This window comes from Hyperolius riggenbachi, chromosome 1 (genome assembly GCF_040937935.1).
Source record: "Hyperolius riggenbachi isolate aHypRig1 chromosome 1, aHypRig1.pri, whole genome shotgun sequence".
NCBI lineage: Eukaryota > Metazoa > Chordata > Amphibia > Anura > Hyperoliidae > Hyperolius > Hyperolius riggenbachi.
This window is the reverse complement of record NC_090646.1, coordinates 84,135,260-84,156,778: the sequence shown is the minus strand read 5'-3', so window position 1 is coordinate 84,156,778 and position 21,519 is coordinate 84,135,260. Positions and strand designations below refer to the sequence as shown.

Below are 21,519 nucleotides of genomic sequence, written 5' to 3'. Positions count from 1 at the left end.
GCTACACTGAGCACTATACTAGCTATACTGGGGCACTATACTAGCTATACTGAGCACTATACTAGCTATACTGGGGCACTTTACTAGCTATACTGAGCACTATACTAGCTATACTGAGCACTATGCTAGCTAAACTGGGGCACTATACTAGCTATACTGAACACTATACTAGCTATACTGAGCACTATACTGAGCACTATACTAGCTAAACTGGGGCACTTTACTAGCTATACTGAGCACTATACTAGCTAAACTGGGGCACTTTACTAGCTATACTGAGCACTATACTAGCTATACTGAGCACTATACTAGCTATACTGAGCACTATACTAGCTATACCGGGCACTATACTAGCTATACTGGGGCACTACCTACCCATACTGGACACTTTACTAGCTATACTGGGACACACTCGGGGAATAAGGCGGCCAGCATTTCCTACCCCCGGCTTATATGGGGGTCAATCATTTTCCCCTGGTTTTTCAGGGAAAAGTTGGGGGGTCGGCTTATATGCGGGTCGGCTTATATGCGAGTATATACGGTACTTACCTCGGGAGGGGGAAGACTATGCATCCTAATGAGGCTTTCCCCGTCCTCCACAGTAGCCCTGATACAGCGCTCTCAGCCATGGAAAATCCACTGTCAAGCTTGTCAGCCTTGCTGGGCTTCAAGATCATAACAATTGTGTGTGAGTCTCGCGCAGGCGCCGTAGCGGCTTTCTTTCAGGCTCAGGCGGTAATAGCCGAACCCCAATACAAACAGCTATACAGTGCAGGCAGGCAGTGTTTGCTTCTGTGCAGCCTTAACGAAAGCCACTACTGTGATTACGCAAGGCTCACACAGGATTGTTATGATCCTGGAGCCCCACACAAGGTAGATACTGTAAGTTTGTTCTTAACTTGCTTCCATAAACACCCTGTATTTCTAGTTGGACATAAGATACGAGGGTTCTAGCATTAGGGGCTATACAGTACCTGACAGCTGTTTCACAGCTGGTTCTGCTTCATCAGAGGCAATACACTGTGTATTGCCTCCGAAGAAGCAGAAACAGCCGCAAAACAGTTGTTACATCACTTTCTGTCACCCCCACTGCTAGAACCTTTGTATCTTTTGCCCAGGTGGAAATACTGTAAAGGGTGTTAATGGAAGCAGTGCCTCGTTTGCCTCTTCTACTATTCCGCTTTAAGAGCCCGTTGTTACAGCCCCTGCTGACTACTGATAGTGAACCGTATAATGCTTAGAATATGTTATAGAATGTGAAAACCAAATCCTGGGCTTATCCTAAGCAGAGGTCACAAATCACATCATGTGCAGGCATTCTGATTTACCATGGCTCTGCCATCCAGCACAGGCCATTCCTTTCATGATATTTTATTACATTTGGCACTTTGTCTATCTTGCAACAAGCCGCCAGTTAAGCAGCAGCCAGCTAGAAGGACGTATTTGTGATAATGAAGCATGTCGAGGGCAGCCCCAGTCACCTGCAGCCGCTCAGCTGGATAATGGGAGTCACAAGAGAAGAGCAGCTCCTGACGGCGAAGAGGTTGCGTCCGGAATGAGTGCGCTGCTCACAGGACAAGGAGCACCAGAAGCAGCACATAATCATATATATCAGGCAGGCACAGATCACACCTCCCAACACTTCCATATACATATGTTACAGCTCAATACGCTGAGGATAAATCTTACGTACAGCATTGAGGTCATTCTGTGAAAAGCTGAGAAATGTGAACCAAACATGGGAGGAAACTAATGTCTAACCAGAGGCTACCTTTTGTAAAGAGGACCTGTTTAGTTCTTGACTTACCTTTATTTGTGCAAGGAGAGGAAAGGAAAGCGCCGGCACTGCTTTCAGTTGTTTTAATCATACATATTTTTGAACAATCAAAAAAGTGCTGCTGCAGGTGCATAAACAAAATATCAAATACATGTAACATACCGAAATTAGTTGCAAGAAGGTGTGGTGGGTGCGGGAATGAAAGCCTTATGACCGTTTCGCGCTGGTGCGCTTCTACAGAGGCTGCAGGGGACGACTGGCATCAGCTGGCTTATAAATAACCTTCAAGTCAACGCGCGGCATCTCGCCGCTAATGGCTCTGCCTCCCTGTAATCACAAACTCGCAGCACTCTATACTCTTTGCCTACCTGTATATGTGTGTTTTTTGTGTAAACTTGTAGAGCATTTTAAAAGATAATGATTTATGTCAGATATATCTTACTCACATACAATGTGGACTGATATATAACACAAGGACCAAGTCACAGGCCAACCTCAATGTATAGTGGCCACCACTTCCCCCTATAAAGTTTCCTGTTGTCTAATGGCTACCCACCCCTATACAGTTTCCTGGTGTCTAGTGGCCCCCAACACACACACACACACAACACCACCACCTATACAGTTCTCTGGTATTAAGTGGTCCGTCCTCCCTTATACAGTTTCTCCACACGCACTGCCAGAGGATATGTTGGTACTGGTTAAGGACAGACACTCGCATATCACTAAGTGCACCACAAGCTACTATTGAAGCCTTCAGTGGAGTTTCTTCATATTCTTTATATAATACTGCAAAGTCCCCCATTAGCAACCGGAAGTCTCAACTGACCGGAAGGCCTGAGGGGGATAAAGGGGACAGTGCTTTTGGGGATTGTAGGGCATCCTGCAGCCCCTTTCAGCTTTTCAGCATCCATGCATGGCTCCTGGCGTGTCACCTGACCTGATGCGGTTCAGGTGACATGCCAGGCAGAGCCAGGACAAGGTCCTCCAGCACCCAAGGCGGAGACACCAAAGTGCGCCCCTCCACCCCTCCCACCCCAGCCATGACACATTAATTGCTACTTGCTACTAGACTAAGAGGCACCCCAGGGCCCCAACACCTTAATCTCTAGTTATCTGGCTTGTAGTCTCTGCCATGTATCCCCTTTTCGTATTTCTCTCTGCTTCAAACACAATAGGGGAATGATAGCTGAGTGAGTTGTGCGCCCCCTCCTACACTGCGCCCTGAGGCTGGAGCCTCTCTGCCTTGGCCCAGCCCTGACGCCAGGAGTGGTACACAGAGGGTGCCAGAAAGCCACTAGGATCAACAGGATTGGCTCCTGAGTCCTGACCCTTTGATCACTGTAACCTGATCACAGTGATCACAGCTCGAACTCTGAAAGATAAAGGCTCTGGGTCTCAAGGGGCCAGAGCTGTGCTGTCCCGTAAGGGTTAAGGACCCCAAAATAAGTGTGGTAGATGTGGTAGAACAACCGCTTCTCCAAACACGCTCAGCATGTGTAATTCTCTGACTTCTGTTATTGCAGCCAATTTAAATTTTACGGTTACTAAATCAATTTTTTTCCCCTCTTTGTAGCGTGTTTTGTCAGAAATAATGAAAGAAGAAGATGAGAAACTGGCTTTTAATAAAACAAGAGCTCAGCAAATGCCTATGAAGAAGGTAAGAGCAGCATTTAGTATTCTGTCTGTAGTAGCCCCTTCCTGAGGTAAAGTGTCTGCTAGTCACAGCTGAGGCAGTCAAAGACTGTAGCATATTTATGCAAATGCATTTCTTAGGTTGAAACCCAGCCGCTGACATTGTAGTCCACTGAAAATATGGATGAATATTGGTTCTTGTTAGCCAATCCTGTTGCAGTGGGATTTCTGCTTGTGTTTAGCCCAAGTGCTTCATTCTGCCCGACCTCAGCACAGTCTGCAGGCAACAATTCAGGATTCATGCTGTTTGGAGAAAGGAAGATGTCATACTAGTTGCCACACCACCTGTTTCGGAAACTAAAGCCCCCTACACAGGCTAGGGGAACTCAGCTGAGGTACTCTCAGTCAACAATAGGTACAGGTGTCCTTTAATAACTTATAACTTGTGTCCTTACATCACTTAAAGTTAACCGAGCAGCATTTTTAGCTCCCATGGTATCTCGATAGAACATTAAAAATGCATGCTAACAATGTGGCTCATTGCTAAGAAAAATTCCATTCTGTCTTTACATTGAAGTGTTTGTAAGAGGCTTTTTATTGCCCTACTTCTGTGGCCTGCCATCCACAGAAAGAGCAGGCAGGTAAGGACTGCTGTAATTAGCAGTAGCAATGAGCAAACAAAAGCTTTCATCAGCAGGGGGTGCGGAGATAGCACACTGTGCTTCAAACACACACTTGACTACCTTCACACCTACCCCCGAATAAATAAGGGCAGAGAGAAGTGGAGGGATGAAAATGTCAGCTGCTACAGCTATAAGACACCAGGACAAACTGCAGGAAAAAAAAGCTACTTGGATCCCTTTGAGGGTAGGAACACACTAGGCAGAATCGCATATGCGTTTTCCACTATGTGCTATGGAGAACACAAATGTGATTCTGCCTACTGTGTTCCTACCCTTAAAGGGGTTCTGTGGGGGTTTGCTAAGGATAAAAACCGCCACTTACCTCGGACTTCTATCAGCCCCCTGTAGCAGTAATGTCCCACGCCGTTCTCCGATCTGCCGTTCCCCGCCGCTGGCACCGGGCATTATTCGTCTGGCATCGACGAATAATGCGCGATGCCGTTCGCGTCATCAGAAGCTTACTGCGCAGATGCAGTACGAAGTTTTCTTGTACTGCGCCTGCACAGTAAGCTTCTGATGACATGGGTGGGAGCGAGCACAGCCACGGCCGCGCAGCTGCAGTTAGACGGCGTGCCGCGCTAGACCAGGACCGGCGGCGGAGAATGGCGGATCAGAGCAGGACGACATGGGACATTACTGCTACAGGGGGCTGATAGAAGCCCCAGGTAAGTGGTGATTTTTATCCTTACCAAACCCCCACAGAACCCCTTTAAAGTGAACCAGAGACGAAGCACCCTCATGTATTTTACCATATATATCAGTGGGAACATTAGAGAAAACACCTATCCTGCTCTCCGTTTCATTCTTCACTGTTCAGCTTGCTTCTTATCAGCCCTGATAAAATCCCTGACTGAGCATTCAGTGTGGCTTTGCTCAGGAATCTTTATAGCGGAGTCTGTCTTCTCTGATGTCTTTTCAAGCCCAAGCCTGCCCACTTGCCCCAAGCCTCACACATGCAGCCCCAGTTTGCGGGGCTGCATGCGCGATCGTGCTGGCAAAAGCCCTCGATCACGATGGTCCCGGCAACAGAGGATACACAGAAGTCCCCTGTGCCAATTTGATCTTGTACACCGAGAATGATCACTGTTTTTGTTGAAAGACAGTGATCACTCTCAGATGTAGGGGCGATCGTGCTGTCATGCTCCCTCCTGTTCACTCTCTCCCACTGCTTCCACCGTTGTTCCCATTCATTGATCTAAGTCCCCGGTAGAAAAACCGACGACTTCTTTTCAGAGGCTGCGGTCTTTCTGAAAAATAAAATCATGTCCTCCTTGTAGTTCCTGTGAGCGAGCGTGCTCGCTCACAGGATAGAAAAACAAAAAAATCTCACTGTGGCCATCTTGTGGCCAAATAGTAAAACTACATGCACATACATTTTTATTACAAAAATACACAATAAATTACATTTAAAATTAACTGTTTACCTCCCACACGCAAAAAATACCCAAATAAAATAAAATTAAAAAAAATACAATAAAAAAAATACAAATAGTTACCTAAGGGTCTGAACTTTTTTTTAATATGCATATGAAGAGGGTATAAAACTAATATTTTTTAAATTATAAGCTTGTAAATAGTGATGGACGCAAAACTAAAAGAATGCACCTTTATTTCCAAATAAAATATTGGCGCCATACATTGTGATAGGGACATAATTTTAATAACGGGACAAATGGGCAAATAAAATACGTAGGTTTTAAGTATGGTAGCATGTATTATGTTAAAACTATAATGGCTGAAAACTGAGAAATAATTAATTTTTCAATTTTTTTTCTTAATATTCCAGTTAAAATGCATTTAGAAAAAAAGAATTCTTAGCAAAATGTACCACCAAAAGAAAGCCTAATTGGTGGCAGAAAAAACGAAATATAGATCAATTCATTGTGATAAGTAGTGATAAAGTTATTGGTGAATGAATGGGAGGTGAAAATTGCTCGGATGCATAAGGTGAAAAACGACTGAAGGCTGAAGTGGTTAATGAATGGGAACTTTGTTCCCATTCATTCATCTCCCCTCTAGGTCCTTGTGATCACAGGCATCAATGAGATGCCTGCGTCACTGCCAAAGTAATACAGTCATGCATTACTTCCTATTTGCGTACTTATAGTATGAAATAGAAAATAATGTGCAAGGAACTCTTGTGGCCAAATAGTAAAATTACACCTTAAGACATTAGGGGCTAAACATTTTTTAATATGTATGTCAAGAGGGGTATATTATTATTATGTGCATGAAATTAGTGATGGAAGTAAAACTGATAAAAAGCACCTTTATTTCCAAATAAAATATTGTCACCATACATTGTACTAGGGATATAATTTAAATGTTGCAATAACCGGGACAAATGGGCAAATAAAATGTGTTGCTTTTATCCACAGTTTTACATTTATTTTTAAAACTATACTGGCTAAAAACTAAGAAATAATGAATTTTTTTTTTATTTCCATTAAAATGCATTTCGAATAGAATAATACTTAGCATAATGTACCACCCAAAGAAAGTCTAATCGGTGTTGAAAAAAACAAGGTATAGATCACTTTGTTGTGATAAGGAGTGATAAAGTTATTGGGGAATGAAAGGGAGAAGCGCTGAAATGTTAAAATTCTTCTTAGGGCCTATTTCCACTACACACAGATTGGATGCAGAATGGATACAGAAAAACTGACTCCAATGAAAGCCTATGGGCCTGTTTCCACTAAACGTGATTTTTCTGATGCAGATTTTCCCATAGGCCTTCATTGGAGTCAGTTTTTCTGCATCCACTCTGCATCCAATCTGCGTGTAGTGGAAATAGGCCCTTAGTCCATAAGGTGAAAACAACCCACCGGCTGAAGTGGTTAATTATCTGTCACCGATTCAAGAGAGTTGTCAGGGACTACTACAACTGTTAAGCAAGATGCTGCTCTGCTTACTATTGCGCTAGTCAAACTAGCAGGTGGTGCTTCAAAAATTCTAAGCATTTATTTGTAGCATTTCATGTGATCCTAATTTTGGGAATAAAGATATTCTTAGTTCAAAAACCATCTCCAAAGCCACACTTCCTACTACTGCAGATGGCATTTTTGGCATGATCTCATGGTAATCCTCTATTAGGCTGTATTTATGGTATTAATATATGTTACTGTTACTAGGTGGACAATGTGCCAGTAAGACTGAATGCCACAGCCATATTGAGGGAGGGCGCCCTCTATCAACGGCAGGTGGAAGAAGAAATACGCAGGTAAATATTCATTTGCTTCCTCTTCACCAGTTCTAATTTCAGACGCTGTAACGTCAATGTAGGCCTTGTGTTAATCATCAGATGCAGGTGGCTGTGCATAATACTGCAACGGCCATTCTTATCTGTTGCAGCGCACAGCAGGGAAGTGTTTGCTGTATAAACAGATCTTATGTCGGGCTGGTTTCACACTAGAAACCAGCGTTAGCATAGTGTTGTGCCCGACGCACTGCATCGCACTGTCAAAATCAGGCCTTCAGGGAACACTGTGCTGTTTTGCGCCGTTTCCTGCGTGGCCACTGGCCAAACAGGAAGTGAAACGCTTGCCGTTATTTCCCACTTCGGGTATGCAGAAGTGCACCGAAGCGTATTGTTAAAATACGCATACGAGCAGCAACGTCATATCTGGAAACATCTACATCTATGACTTCCGCAGACACAGATCGCCGCAATTCGCCGCAGTAATACTGTAGTTTTGGACCTGCGTCGGAGATGCGGCAAAAAAATGTCACTTCCGTTGTGTCACGCTGTAACGCCGCAGTATGAACGTTTAGTTGCATGGCGGTGGGGTGCGGTAAAAATACCGCACTGCCTCGGTGTGAAAGTGCCCTCAAGCATAGCTTCCATTTACACTTGCCACTGTAACAGAGCGGAACAGGAGCAGGATGGGTAGCAGAGGGCACGTTGGCAAATCACCACAAATTTTCCACACTACAAGCCTATGGGAACATTCTCACTGGGCTGCTTTTGCCATCCATTCTGGCTCTATTCACAGATCTTCTGTATCTCTCTTCACATCATCTCTGATCCTTCCGGAGCTGCTAACACCACTGCTGAGCTCGGGGGACAAGCCCCATTATATATTTATTGATTGTATTTATAAAGCGCCAACATATTACGCAGCGCAGGACATTAGTTAGGGTTACAGACAATATTTAGGGGGTGACATACACCAATGAGACAATATATCAGCTGGTGAGGTGCAGGGACACTTCTGACTACGCTCCTGCTGCTGTACTGGAGCTGTGATATTGCCCTCGGGCTTTGCTTTGAGAGGAGACATTCAGGGATGGAGGGTAGCCGCCTCTGCTACGTAAGGTGCCGGTAGGCATGAGCCTACAGTGCCTTATTGGAAATCCTGCCCTGTATCTATTGGAGTTCTGACAGAAGCATAGGGCTCTATTGGATTGTGAAAGACCAATTGAAATCCTCCCTAGCATAAGGGAGGATTCTCATTGGTTCACTGAGTGGTGGACCACTTAGGCAATCTAAATATTGCAAGGATTGGTGCATATTTTCCATGGGCAGCTGCATTGTAACAGAGGTATAAGCATAGGAACCGGAACATTTTTTTTTTTTAAAGCCCTTTGTCAGTCTCCGATTTTATTCCTTTCTTCTTGGATGAAGACAATGGTAGAAACTATGCGTAAGGCAGGATGTAGCAGGAAATTTGGGCACCCGTTGCTAGTGGACAATTTGGAAGCCCCATAGGCGGTAATGCAAATATCATTAATACGGCGGCCAAAATTTGGGCACCCGATAAATATCGTTTTCAACATTAGAACATTCAAGTTTTTTAAATATGTTATCGTTTTGAAACTTGCAATGTTATAGTTTTTGTAATATTATTTCGTTTGTATGTTCAAATATACTATCGTTTGTTGTATGTACAAAATTTATGTTTGTTAGGACTTGTTCACACTGCAGGTGTTTTAGGCTTTTTTTCCACAAGCGTGGAATGTCTATGAATGTCTATGAGAAGGTTTGTATCAGCGCGGGTCGTGCGCTGTCCATTCAGTAAAGCGGCGTGTGGACCATTTTTGAGGCAATTCCACCTCAATGGAAAGTATAGGAGCAACACAAAACGCTCACAAAATCGCTTTGTGCATCGATTGCGTTCGCGTTTTTAAGAATAAATTGTATTTATTTTTTTCCAGGTCTAAGAGTCCACTTCCTGACCTGCGTCAGGGAGTGAATTAAAAAATCGCTCAGAAAAAAGGCTTAGAAAACCGCTAAGCACAAAAAAGAATCGCCCACCCAAGCGCCGGGAATAAAAAAAAAAGACGCCTCAAAAACAGCCCAACGCGGACGGACACGCGAATTGAACGCAACGTGAACAAGGCCTAAGGGTGTTTGTGCAGGGGGTAACAGTCAGGGTTATGCACAGGAAGAGTGTTTGTGCAGGGGGTGTCATATGGATAGGCACCACCGGGGGGGGGGGGAGATTAGGGTTAGGCACCTCCGAGTGGGAAGTCTTAGGGTTAGGCACTACCCAGGGGGTTTTAGGGTTAAGCACCACTAGGGGAGGTCTTACAGTTAGCACCACGGTGGGGGGCAAGGGTTAGGCATCAGTAGTGTAGGGTTCTGTGTGAGAGTAGGGTATTGTAATACCAGTAAGATTTTCTACTGTTTTATTATCGTGATTCTCAATTTTCATTTGGCAATATTATTACGATCATATACATCATCTACACTTTAAAAATGAAGAATATCAATTGATGTTAACAATATTTTTATTAACTAAATGGATATTAACGATATTTTTATCAACCAAACTACGCACCCCTTTTTCACGCACGCAGTCAGGCATATACTGTATGATATCTATAATGCATGATATATGATCTCTAGAATGCATAGCAAACTTTGTAGCTTTCCACTACAACAAATTGTTAGTTTGTACTGCAGTTAATAAAGTATCATTTGTTTGACACACAAAATGGCTGCTCAGATGCCTGGTACACCAGCCTAAGTACCGGCCCTTGGGAGTACACAGAGAATGTATAACTTACTTACACATCTGGTTTAAGGTACAGTATTTATGTCATCCTACAAATCATTTAACATACAGTTAATCATCAGGCTGCAAAATCATCATTTACTACATATTAATTTTTTTTACAAACCCACAAATGCCAGCAGAACTGTCAGACTTGATTTGTGTCGCCATCTGGCAGAGAAAGGCATATATATTAAGGTGATTAAAATTGCATATGGAATTTAAACCGACACAGAAGGAAGATGGGAACAAAATGATTTTTACTTTGTCAGCCAGCTATAGACTGAGAGGTGTGCTGTGACCTACATACTTGGGTTAGTTGCTTATTTTGTAAAAACTAAAGGCTAAACCAGGGCATTTACCTATTATGAATGGTAGTCTTGGCCAGGGCCGGGCCAAGGCAAATGCTTGGGAGGCACTAGCCTCTGGGCTCGGAGTCCTGAGGGAGCACCTGTGCCTCCTGAAGTGACCCCCGCCCCCTTGCCCCGGGTATTGCAGAGTCAGGAGCAGAGAGCTGAAGAAGTGCTGCAGAAGCTACTCACTTCACCTCTTTGACTATCTAAACTGGGAGTTGTGCTGCCTAATACTGGAAATACATATGGCTATCTAACCTGAGAGCGGGAGGCTACTTAATACTGGGTCCAAAAAATCAAAGGGAGAATCGCACACCACAATAGAGGTGCTGGACCATTGGAAACTGTAAACAAAATCGGGAAGGTCCGCACACTCAAGTGATCCAAAATCAAGGTTTATTCAACCAACGTGACACAAGTCCACTCTATATACCGACGACTCATTTCGGGGCCCCGTGGGGTTCCCGTTGTCAAGGTAAAACAGTACAGTACTGTTTTACCTTGACAAAGGGGACCCCACGGGGCCCCGAAACGAGTCGTCGGTATATGGAGTGGACTTGTGCCACGTTGGTTGAATAAACCTTGATTTTGGATCACTTGAGTGTGCGGACCTTCCCGATTTTGTTTACTTAATACTGGGGGTGCATCTGGCTACCTATATGGGGGGCTCTACCTAATACTGGGGTACATCTGGCCACCTATAACGGGGAGGTCCTACCTAATACTGGGGTCACGTCTGACAATCTAAACTGGGGAGGGGGAACTACCTAATACTGCGTACACACCTGCTTGCCCCGGGCCCTGGTCTTGGCATGTCTGGATAAGATGTAGAATAAGGTGGAAGCGCTCTTTAGCAAGTCAAATCATATGAAAACAATGTACTGTAGAATGAGGTGGAAGCGCTCTTTAGCAAGTCGAATCATATGAAAACAATGTACTGTAGAATGAGGTGGAAGCGCTCTTTAGCAAGTCAAATCATATGAAAACAATGTACTGTAGAATGAGGTGGAAGCGCTCTTTAGCAAGTCAAATCATATGAAAACAATGTACTGTAGAATGAGGTGGAAGCGCTCTTTAGCAAGTCAAATCATATGAAAACAATGTACTGTAGAATGAGGTGGAAGCTCTCCTTAGCAAGTCACATGTCTTCTAGGGTGGAGAAGCTGGTGGACGGCGCCCGGGACCCCAGCGAGTTCCTGGACTGGCAGCGGCAGATGCGAGAGAAGGACTTGGAGAATCAGCTGGCTGACATCGAGTGCCGGCGTCTGGAAGGAAAGCTGAGTCGGGAGGAAGCCGTCTTGGCCAGGCAGAACCTCATCCAGGAGAACAAGAAGAAGGCCGTCATGAAGAAAGAGGAGGTGACGTGCGGCAACAGGCAAATCTCTGAAGCCGCTTATGAATTAAGGAAGATGTAAAGCATGTTGCCACCGCCGCACGGCCGTCTTATTAATCACATTTAATGTATACAGTAGCTGGAAGGCAGACGGGATTCAATTATCTGCATTGTGCTGCCTTTCTACCCACGTGGCATCAATCCTTCCCGGCCCCATTCTACTTCCTAAGACAAACAACCCCATTCCAAGCGTGACAACAATAAATAAGAGAATGGCAATAGTCACACTACGATCATAAACCACAGCCAGGGACCTCATTTGCCGTTATTCAATTCATTAGAGTTATAGCGCGACAATAAAAACATAGAGCACAAAAAGCGTAACGTCAAGGTTAATATAGAGCAACATTCCCGCTGATAATTCACAGAGAGTCATCCACAGGTAACATAAAGGAGGACGTCTCCTGAAAAGAAAACTTCACTTCTCACTGCAAATAACAGATATCCTAAATGCCCTCAGAAGCTCCATTTATTGTCATAGATCCCTTATCTGCAAGTATTTCAAGTTTTCACTATTTAAATGCGGGTCAATGCCTCATATTATTATCTAGCTACAAATTTCCATGCATCTTATGTTTGAGCAAGCCTGTATGTAAAAAAAAATGTTCTTAGATACATGCAGCTGAGATCAAAGATTTAGGGCAGTGATGACTAACCTTGGCACTCCGGTTGTGGTGGAACTACAAGTCCCATGAGGCATTGCAATACTCTGACAGCTCTAAACATAACTCGGGGAGGCAGAGGCATGATGGGATTTGTAGTTTTGTCACAGCTAGAGTGCCAAGGTTAGCCATCACTGATATAGTGGTAGTAAAGTTATCTGAGCTCATTAGTGTTCCTAGTGGTCGGTGAAGCTACTTATCACATTCAGGCCCCCTTTACACTAGCAGGGTAAACCTGCGTTGTGTTACACTATTTTACTGCAAAAGGCCGCAAAAGCAATGGAAGTCTATGGAGACTTTGAAGAAAGGATCTGCACGCTTCAGATGAGTTCGTAAAAAAGCTGGTATAGTTTATTGCAAAAAAATGCACAAATAGACAAAGATATCCACAAGATCAAACTGATGCGCATCGGGCTCAGAATGTGCCCTTAGTCATAGTTTCAAAACTATGACTAAGGGAACATTCTGAGCTGGATACAAACTCAGCTGAAGTGTACGGATCCTTTCTTCACTGTACTTGATGGTTTGGCCTGCCCAAATCCTGCACCAGTGAGTACGTTCAAGGGGGTTTCAGAGCATATGGATTCTTTCCACGTGTAGTTTTATGGAGACTTTCACACTTATTACGGTCCATTGCGGTGCGCCAGAAGTATCCAAACCGACGCAAAGGCAACAGCGTGTTACTGCAAGCACCGCACTTAATGCATGGTGCTTGGGGTAATGTAAGACTATGGGCGATGCACTTAGTGTAAATTCCGGAGCGAGTTGCGTTGTGTATGTGAGGACCGACGGGAATCCCAGTGACGTACTTTCTGCCTAGCAGGGTGTAAGTAACTGAGCAGGGGGCGGCGCTATGCATGTGACCCTGTTGGCACACTCTGCTGCAGGGTCCTATGTTTGTCATTGTTTGTGTTGCGGTGGGATGCGGTAGCATCGCATCCCACCGTGACGCAAAATATAGGTGTAAAACCGGCCTGAAGCACACCTGAAGTGAAAGGGACATCTATTTTCTTTTAAAGCAATACTGAAGTGAACCAGAAAAAAAGGTTGATGCTCACCTATGGATCCAATAGAGCCTTCCCAGTCCTCTCTCCACGCCCCCGTTCCATCGGTGTTCCCTGGTGAACGTTATTTGACGGACTAGTAGAATACACCTTCAGGAGACCTTGTGAAGGCTTCAGAAGTACTCGCACCCTCAGGTTGTTCTGAAGAGTGGGTGTGTACGGCACCCACTGGAGCACTTCTGCATATGAAGCCGCTCGTCATCCGAAGCACTCGGAATCTGAAGCTTTTGAAGCCTTCCAAGGAGTCAGAAGTTGCATACATTTACGGGGATACAGCGGCGGACCAAGGAAACAGAAAGAGTACTGAAAAGGCTGGATCCAGAGCCTTCCCTCTACATAGGCAGCACACACCCGAATCCTTAGTCATGCATGCATAGCTAAGTGATCTGGACACATGCTCGCATCACTTCAAGTGATCCTGCAAGATGCATGCCGGCGAGTGGAAACTGGCCCTAAGGGGTTGATTCACACTTAAAGGGGAACTGAAGAGAGATGTATATGGAGGCTGCCATGTTTATTTCCTTTTAAGCAATACCAGTTGCCTGGCAGCCCTGCTGACCCTCTGCCTCTAATACTATTAGCCATAGCCCCTGAACAAGCATGCAGCAGATCAGGTGTTTCAGACTTTAAAGTCAGATCTGACAAGACTAGCTGCATGCTTGTTTCTGGTGTTATTCAGATACTACTGCAGAGAAATAGACCAGCAGGGCTGCCAGGCAACTGGTATTGCTTAAAAGGAAATAAATATGGCAGTCTCCGTATACCTCTTTCTTCAGTTCCCCTTTAAATTATCTCAGTTTACTTTTTTTTTTTTTGCCTTAACAGTAATTAGAACTAATGGAACCCATACACAGTACAATAAAAATGTTTGATTTTCCCATTTATTCGATTGAATAGAATGAAAGTTGAAAATAATCCTTTTTTTTTTCGATCAAGAAAAATGAACGATTATCCTGTTTTTTTCAATAAAAATCCGATTTGACATGTTGGAAAAATCATTATATTCCATGTAACGAAATAATCGAACAAAATTATCTAATTGAAAAAAATTTAAAAAAATTGTACCATATATGGGCACCATAAGTCATAAAATAAACAGAAAAGGATCCTCTATTCAATTTCCTTTTTTCCCTGAGTATTCCTCAGGAGATAATTTTACATGCTTTTTACAAAATGCCTTTTCAGTACATGGTAAATAAAAACGTACTAAAAAGCAGGTAAGGAAGCAATAACAAAATTATTTTGAGCTTTTTCTTGCTTGCTGGGAGTTTAAAAAATGCTTTATGGATAAGGTGTGAGAACATCACCTGTGAGAAAACTTAGTAGAAAATTTAATCAGGGCCAAGGGGCCTGATGCACGAAGCAGCGGGAAAATTGCTGTACTGAAAAGGCCTAGTGACTGCCGAGGTAGAGTGGCCACAGAGCTATGTTACAGAGATTGTGTGACCACATGGCCACAGAATCCTGCTACACTGGCCAAGTGACCACTGAGCTATGTTACAGAGATTGAGTGACCACATGGTCAGAGAATCATGCTATACTGGCCAAGAGACCACAGGGCTATGTCGGAGAGACTGTGTGACTACATGCTTATGGCCACAGAATCATGCTACTAAGGCTTAGTGACCACAGTGCTATGTTATAGAGACTGTGTGACCACATGGCCATAAATACAGAATCCTGCTACAGAGGCCTATTGACCACAGGGCTATGTCACAGAGACTATGTGAACACATGGTTATGGCCACAGAATCATGCTACAGAGGCTTTGTTACCACAAGGCTATGTCAGAGACTGTGTGGCCACAGAACCATGCTACACAGGCTTAGTGACCAGCAGGGCTATGTTACAGAGACTGTGTGACCACCTGGCCATGGCAACAGAACCATGCTACAGAGGCTGAGTGACCAGCAGGGCTATGTTACAGAGACTGTGTGACCACCTGGCCATGGCAACAGAACCATGTTACAGAGGCCGAGTGACCAGCAGGGCTATGTTACAGAGACTGTGTGACCACATGGCCACAGAACCATGCTACAGAGGCTGAGTGACCGTAAGGCTATGTTACGGAGGACATGCAAGACATCGCCATGTTATACAGAGTGACAGATTGGCCTTTCCATGCGCAGAGCTGCATAGCAAAGCAACCAGAACTGAGGTCCCCATGTGATCTCTGATGTCACTTCCACAATGTACACTTGGATGCACAGTGCTAGGTTGAGTTGGAACTAGTGGAGCTGCTTTACTACACAGCTTTGCTAATAGTGCAGAAATAAGGGGCCCACCAGGGCTACAACTGAGCCCATAGCAACCATGAATACTGCCACTGCTCCCTCTATTCACAAAGGGATACAGAGTGTCACAGGCAGGAGGCCCCAGTGTCTGGAAGTCAAGTGTTTTGTATTCAGTAAGTACAGACATTGTGTTAACAATATTTATTGCCTTTCTTGTTCCATTATGTCTGTAGATGCTGTTAAAGTTGCCAGAATAATTTTGATCAATTTACAGAATGTCTGCCTGCAGCGCATACAGGAAATTGACACAATTATCTTTGTACGGTAGACAGAGAAGCTGATGCGGCAGTACGCCCAGAAACGCCTGCAGGAAGAGAAGGAAATGAGAGACTTGGTGGAGCAGGTGTCCGAGGGGCACAAGAACGCCAAACAGGCACGCCTCAAACTCCAGAAATACAAACAAAAAATAGGTATGATAGACACAACTAAACCAGTTCCTCCCAAATGTAATTTCTCTGTGTACGATGTGCAATGGAATATTTCCATACACAACACACTTCATATAGTGCTCTTACTGTCTCCCCGGGAGATTTCTTCAGTGGGACGAGCCTGACTACTTTTTTTTATACAGTATTACTTGTTCTTAGAGCCCGTTTCCACTATGTTGAATTTGCATGCATTATCTGCAATGTATTTCAATGGGACTGTTTTTCATTATAGGCAAGATTTGCTTTCTCCTGCAGGCGGAAAAAAAAATGGCCGCTTCTGTAACAATTTTTTGTGTGGTTAACGATTACGCGAAGTCAATAGTAATGAATGGCGATGGGAAAACTGATAGTAAAAACCCTGTTTACACATGCGAATTTGCATAAAGAAAAAAGTTTGCGTACTCATGCCAATCCTCAAGCGTTTTTTTCTATGTGGATTCCCCTAGTTATAGTGGAAACGTAACCTTAAGGGCCCTTTTGCCCTGGGCTGCGATCCGCTTCAAAAAGCGGATCACGGCCGATTTGCAGATCACAACAACACCACAATTGCTGTTTTCCACTAGCGCAAATAAATGTTTTCAAAATCGCAATCGCCGGCCTGTATAACTTTTGGTGTGGTTTCGCTCGTATACAAAACAGCTGCTATCAGTCAGGCGACTACGCGTACACGCGTCCAATTTATCGTTCAAATGACAAGTTAGACAACAAGTTGGTTGGAAAAGTTGCACGTGTGTACGTGCCTTAAGGCAGAAAGAACAGGGTATTACTAAAAGCTCTACCCCAGGAAGAGGAGAAAGAGTTGGGGGAGGGGCAAAAAGTGAAACAAAAACTTAAAGGACAACAGAAGTGAAAGGTATATGAAGGTTGCCATATTTATTTCCTATTTATTACCAGTTGCCTGGCAGCCCTGCTGATCATCTGTCTCTAATATTTTTAGCCATAGACCCTGAACAAGGTGTTTCTGACATTTTTGTCAGATCTGACAAGACTGGTTGCATGCTTGTTCCTGGTGTTATTCAGACACTACTGCAGCCAAATAGACCATCAGATCAGGGCTGCCAGGTAACTGGTATTGTTTAAAAGGAAATAAATATGGCAGCCTCCATATACCTCTTACTTCAGTTGTTCTTTAAACTCACATGGAAGGAAACAAAGGTACAAAGGAAATCCTTGTCAGAAGTTTGCAGCCAGGGAAAATATTTACATGTAGCCATACATTTTATAGATTTTCCAGGATCGCTCTGATTAAATCTGCTAGAGATCCCAACATGTCCGATCAATTGTAAACTAACGATCTGGCCAAATGGAAAATCTGTTGATCAGGAGCAGGTCAGGAGTGGCGGTAGATCTACAGCCCATAGCATTGCACTGTATCAAGCAATGTAAAGTTGGTCATACATTAAGCGATTTTGGCAGCCGATCGACCAACACAAAAATTAATCGGCATGAAATATTTTGAGAATTGGCCTTGTGTGGCCGCCTCGTCTGTGTGTCTTCACACACGCACCACCTGGGGCCCGTATGAGGAACAAGACAGAGGCAGACAGGTAAAGTATTAAGCACCGGGGGGTACATGTACATTTGGGGGCATGTTGGCCAGATAGTGTCTAGAATGTACGATCAGTACATGTGACCAATTTTGTCCCAAAATTGGTCAAATCGTCGATCGGGCATGCTCTTGGCGGAACCGATTTTCGTTGGATTCGATAATAATTATCGAATCTGATGGTTGTTTGGCTAAGTCTACTGATGTTTGGCAACCTTAACGCAACCTTAATAGATTTTCAATAGAGTTCATGCTGAAATCTATTAGACATCTATGTGCAGTGTGTGAAAGGAATAGTTCCCTCTGTGATCAGATTAGAGCAGGAGTTATCCACATCGGAGGGCAATCTGAAAATGTGTGGCTACCTTAACTCAGGAGGAGCATGGAGCACAGCTCACAGGAAGCCAGATCATTTCCATGTAACAGTACGATTCCTGCATATATTATAGACTTTTCACATCTTATTTGCAGTGCAAGAAGTGACCGAGGAGAGCCGGGAACTGTTACGCCAAGCTCTGGAGGAGGCTGAAGAGGAACTGAGGAGGAAGTTTGAGCTGATCCGCGAGATACGAGCCATGGAATCAGTCCCCATCATCCGCCATAAGTTTGTGGACTTAACTCAGGTAACTGCACATCTCCAGCTGCTGCTCGATACAGTGTGACCTAATAAAACCAAATCAATCATGTATAGTTCTTATCTGTTTGCCGCCCACATTCCCAGCTACTAAATTAGGTATTGAAAGACATTTCCAGATCAATGTTCCAGCAACAAAACTGCCAAACCTTGACTGAGAGGACATCAGGTTTTCAATAGAATTTGATTAACCCATTAGCAGCTTCAATAGAGTTATCTGGTTTGAGATAAGTGCACTGCTTTTGACCACAGTCCGCTGAACTCTTTGTGCTGTAAATTCTTAAAATGCTTTGATCTCTCTCTACTAGCAGATGATATAGAAACTGAAAGCAGAGCCCTCTGTTATCGTCTCACACTGCCCCCTAGTGACACGTGGCCATAAATACACATTACAGCAGTACTAATTAGAAGCAGGGAAATGTAACAATAAGAAATAAAAAAATTGTGCTAAAATAAATTGGCCTGGAGCACTTGCAAGCCTCTAAATAAATTGGCTGCTTAAAGGACTTACGAGCCCAAAACAGTAAAAAAAGTCTTTACCTGTATGAATTTGTAACGCACGAAGGACGCCATCCGTACCCACCGTGCAGCTCCGCCAGGTCCCCGCTGCTTTTGCTCCCCCCGGCCGGACCCCGACCCCACAGCCCGGGTTGGGCGCTCCTTCCTCCTCAAATATGGCCGCCGGAGGAGGCCGCGGCTGCGCAGTCCGCACCGATGCGAGTGCGGCTGCGCAGCTTTAGGGCCTCCCTCCCCGATCCACGCTACATAGCGCTACATAGCGTGGATCGGGGAGGGAGGCCCTAGAGCTGCGCAGCCGCACTCGCATCGGTGCGGACTGCGCAGCCGCGGCCTCCTCCGGCGGCCATATTTGAGGAGGAAGGAGCACCCGACCCGGGCTATGGGGTCGGGGTCCGGCCGGGGGGAGCAAAAGCAGCGGGGACCCGGCGGAGCTGCACAGAGGGCGCCCTCCGGGCGCCCTCCGTGCGTTACAAATTCATACAGGTAAAGACAGTTTTTTCCTGTTTTGGGCTCGTAAGTCCTTTAAGGGTTAATAAGATTTGAAGTTTTTATCACGTGTACTATAATCACACACATTATCATGTAGTAGGGCTGCTTATGTGTAGCAGAACTGAGGGGTAAGCAAACGATTGGTTAGAGCAGGTGATTTGGATTGATCTGATTTGCTAGTCACAATCCCTATCATAGTAATAACCCAATGTCCCTGTAATAGTGTGTGGCCAATTTTTTGGGCGGACCGATTAGCTTATCTGCATGTGTTTTTGGTGTGTAGGAGAAAACCGGTGTACATGTGTGACATTGATGCTTGTGTTGATGTAGTAAGTAGCATTGTTCTAAGTCTTCTTCTTGTTCAGACTGCCGGGCATGGGCTGACCTGTGAGATGTCCATCGTGGAACTGAATGAGAGGCTGGCTCTTCTGAAAGAGGCTCAGAGGAAGGCTGAGGAGGAGAAGAGGGACCAAATTCTGGAGGAAAAGCAGAACAAGCAACAGCTTCTCCTGGACACGCTGGAGCAGATATCACTACACCGAGCGGCTATGGGCAAAGCTGCCCTACTCAAGTTAGTATCCTGCTGCTTACTACAGTCTCGGTTATCCATCACTGATGAGGATAGTCTGATGCCAAATAAGTGTGCTTTCTAGAAGTAGGAACAGTTACCGTTGGGTAACCATGGTTGCCTATAAGACATGAGAGACCAGGAGCCAAATGGTGCAGAATTGTAAGATATTGGTGTTGTTCAAATTTACAAGAGCAGTTCTACTCACAAAGGTGGGTTGCAGGCCCTGCAACCACCGTATTTCGCTTACAGGGGAAATTATCATCCCTGCTCAGTATTCCAGGTCTTCCTGGAAATGGGTGGTCAAACTCCTGCGGTCCTTACTGGCTGTGGATGACACCACACTGGTTGGAGGAACACCTCCAGTAATAGGCAGTACTAGGAGATAGAGCCGCCCAAGGGTAAACACATATAGGGTATCCGTTGTATGAAAAATAATGAATAAAAGAACGAGGTATCTTATCTCCCCAGATGGAAAACCCAAATAAAAGGGAGGAATTTTATTAGGTAAGATTTATTCAAGCACAAATTTTAACGCATTTCACGGGTCTCTGCCCGCATCCTCGGGTCAATAAAAGTGCCTGCACTGCAGTAATGGTGAAGGTCCCACTGATGCCCGATGATTGCTAATCCCTTCTACAGCACTGGGGCCGACCCTAGTGATATCACTGACGAGACACAACTAGCATTGTAGTGTCTTGATGCCACGCCAACCAATGCCCTTGTACCCCTGCATTCCCCAAATACTACACACCAAAGATTGTAGTCCCTCACTTAGGCTGATAACTAAAGGTGGCCATACACCTATAGATGGCCACCAGATTGACCATCAGGCAGAGGGATCTATTGGCTGCCCACACACTGCACACAGCTTTTGAATCTATTTCAGCATGAAATTGATTCAAACTCTGGAGCCACCGCGCCTCAAGGGTTCCCCCTATCTGTGCTCCACCGGCCGACAGGAGCACTCTCACCTGTTAGGCTGGCAGGTGTCCCCCTGGGTCTGGTGATTTAACTTCAAGCCGCAGATGTGTCCCTCTTCTCTTCCGTGTCAGGTGACACAAGCTAAAGTTCAAACACTAGAGCTCCTGCGTGTATGTTGTAAGACCTCTAGCGTTTGAACTTTGGCTTGTATCACATGAAAAGGAAGAAATGCAGGCACATGGAGGAAGAGACCCATGGCATGAAGTTAAACCGCCAGACCTGGGAGGACACCCGCCTGCGGTACAGGTGATAGCACTGCCATTACTCTGTGTCAGTCCTCTCTGAATACACCGCCGCTAGCAACGTGCTCCCAACCCACTGCCGATCGTGCAAAATTTTCCATCCTGTCAGATTGGCTGAATCAATCGTTTTTGGACAGAAATCAATTGATCAGGCAATGTTTGCGTTACCGATTTCTGGCAGATCACAGTGATGGAATCTGCCGTATATCGTTGGGAAAGATCGAGTAGTATATGACCAGCTTAATACATGAG

At 44.7% G+C, this 21,519-nt stretch overlaps 1 protein-coding gene across 1 annotated transcript in view; it reads left to right on the top strand.

The window, feature by feature from the left end:
• Positions 1-21,519, top strand: part of CFAP99 (cilia and flagella associated protein 99) — a 116,661-nt gene that overhangs the window by 85,999 nt on the left and 9,143 nt on the right. The window contains exons 9-14 of the mRNA XM_068275916.1: positions 3,354-3,437; positions 7,227-7,315; positions 11,598-11,802; positions 16,126-16,267; positions 18,303-18,454; positions 19,839-20,044. Of these exons, the coding sequence (XP_068132017.1) occupies positions 3,354-3,437; positions 7,227-7,315; positions 11,598-11,802; positions 16,126-16,267; positions 18,303-18,454; positions 19,839-20,044 (878 nt within the window). The remainder of the gene's footprint in view (positions 1-3,353; positions 3,438-7,226; positions 7,316-11,597; positions 11,803-16,125; positions 16,268-18,302; positions 18,455-19,838; positions 20,045-21,519) is intronic.